General features: G+C 39.0%; 1 protein-coding gene across 1 annotated transcript in view; it reads left to right on the forward strand.

The window, feature by feature from the left end:
- Positions 1-1,861, forward strand: part of LOC105532703 (zinc finger protein 141-like) — a 50,493-nt gene that overhangs the window by 43,462 nt on the left and 5,170 nt on the right. The window contains exon 3 of the mRNA XM_011970930.1: positions 698-1,861. Coding sequence (XP_011826320.1) covers positions 698-1,861 — 1,164 coding nt within the window. The remainder of the gene's footprint in view (positions 1-697) is intronic.

Consider the following 1,861-nt stretch of genomic DNA (forward strand, 5'->3'; position numbering starts at 1 on the left):
CTGTAGTCCCAGCTACTGGGGAGGCTGAGGCAGGAGAATGGCGTGAACCCAGGAGATGGGGCTTGCAGTGAGCCAAGATCACGCCAGTACACTCCAGCCTGGGTGAGAGAGTGAGACTCCATTTCAAAAAAAAAAAAAGGCTCTAATCACTTGCTGTACCTGTTGCCTGTATTTAGCACTTCAGTCGGCTCTTGAAATATTTGTAATTTGTCTTCACGTACCCAGGTTGTTCTTCCAAAGTATCACCATTTCTTTCAGCACTGTTTTATGGGAGGCAGAAATCAGTTTTTGTAAAGACCCCAAAAGGCAGAAGTAAGGATATGTGTGTCAGTATTTTTTTTCGCTTTTAAGGAAAAAGACAGTTGAGAGTTTTCTCCTAATGGCATAGTGCTATATTGGGGAGGAGGAAGAGCTGTTGGTAGGTGAATGTAGCAAACATTCTTTCCTGTTCTATGTGGCTCTTGGCATTGTGCTTACCTGAGGCATTGCATACAATTAACACATTTATAGATTTCACACAAAGGCATTTTGATCACTATATGTTTGTTACGTGTATATGTCTGTGAAGAAGTTATGACTTGTGGTATTTTTGTTATGCCATCTTACTAGCGTACTTTGTATAATTTTATAAGATTTGTAAAGTATATTCATATGAATCTAGTAACTGGGATAATTTGTTATTTTTTATTTCTTTCAGCTATGTGTTCTCATTTCACCCAAGACTTTTTGCCAGTGCAGGGGATAGAAGATTCATTCCACAAATGTATACTGAGAAGATATGAAAAATGTGGGCATGAGAATTTACAATTAAGGAATGGCTGTAAAAGTATGAATGTGTGTAAAGTGCAGAAAGGAGGTTATAATGGAATTAATCAATGCTTGCCAAATACCCAGAGCAAAATATTTCAATGTAATGCAGGTGTCAAAGTTTTTAGTAAATTTGCAAATTCAAACAAAGACAAGACAAGACATACTGGAGAGAAACACTTCAAATGTAACCAATACGGCAAGTCATTTCAGAAGTTCTCAGACATAACTCAACATAAAGGAATTCATGCTGGAGAGAAACCCTACACATGTGAAGAATGTGGCAAAGACTTTGGATGGTCCATAGTCCTGAATCAACACAAGAAAATTCATACTGGAGAGAAACCTTACAAATGTGAAGAGTGTGGCAAAGCCTTTGGACGGTCCACAACCCTGAATCAACACAAGAAAATTCATACTGGAGAGAAACCTTACAAATGTGAAGAGAGTGGCAAAGCCTTTAGTAGGTCAAGAAACCTTGCTGCACATAACAGAATTTACACCGGAGAGAAACCCTACACATGTGAAGATCATGGCAGAGCCTTCGGATGGTCCACAAACCTGAATGAATATAAAAAAATTCATACTGGAGATAAACCCTACAAATATAAAGAATGTGGGGAAGTGTTTAAACAGTCCTCACACCTGAATACACATGAGAAAATTCATACTAGAAAGAAACCCGTCAAATGTGAGGAATGTGGCAAAGTCATTACCTCATCCTCAAGCTTTGCTCAACATAAGAGGATACATACAGGTGAGAAACCCTTCAAATGTTTAGAATGTGGTAAAGCCTTTAATAGTTCCACAATCCTTACTAAACATAGGAGAATTCATACTGGAGAGAAACCCTACACGTGTGAAGAATGCGGCAAAGCCTTTAGACAGTCCGCAATCCTTTACGTACATAGGAGAATTCATACTGGAGAGAAACCCTACACATGTGAAGAATGTGGCAAAGCCTTTAGACAGTCTGCAAACCTTTCTGCACATAGGAGAATTCATACTGGAGAGAAACCTTACAAATGTGAAGAGTGTGGCAAAGCCTTTGGAC

The sequence above is a fragment of the Mandrillus leucophaeus genome, unplaced genomic scaffold, assembly GCF_000951045.1.
Source record: "Mandrillus leucophaeus isolate KB7577 unplaced genomic scaffold, Mleu.le_1.0 Scaffold98, whole genome shotgun sequence".
In the NCBI taxonomy this organism is placed as follows: Eukaryota; Metazoa; Chordata; class Mammalia; order Primates; family Cercopithecidae; genus Mandrillus; species Mandrillus leucophaeus.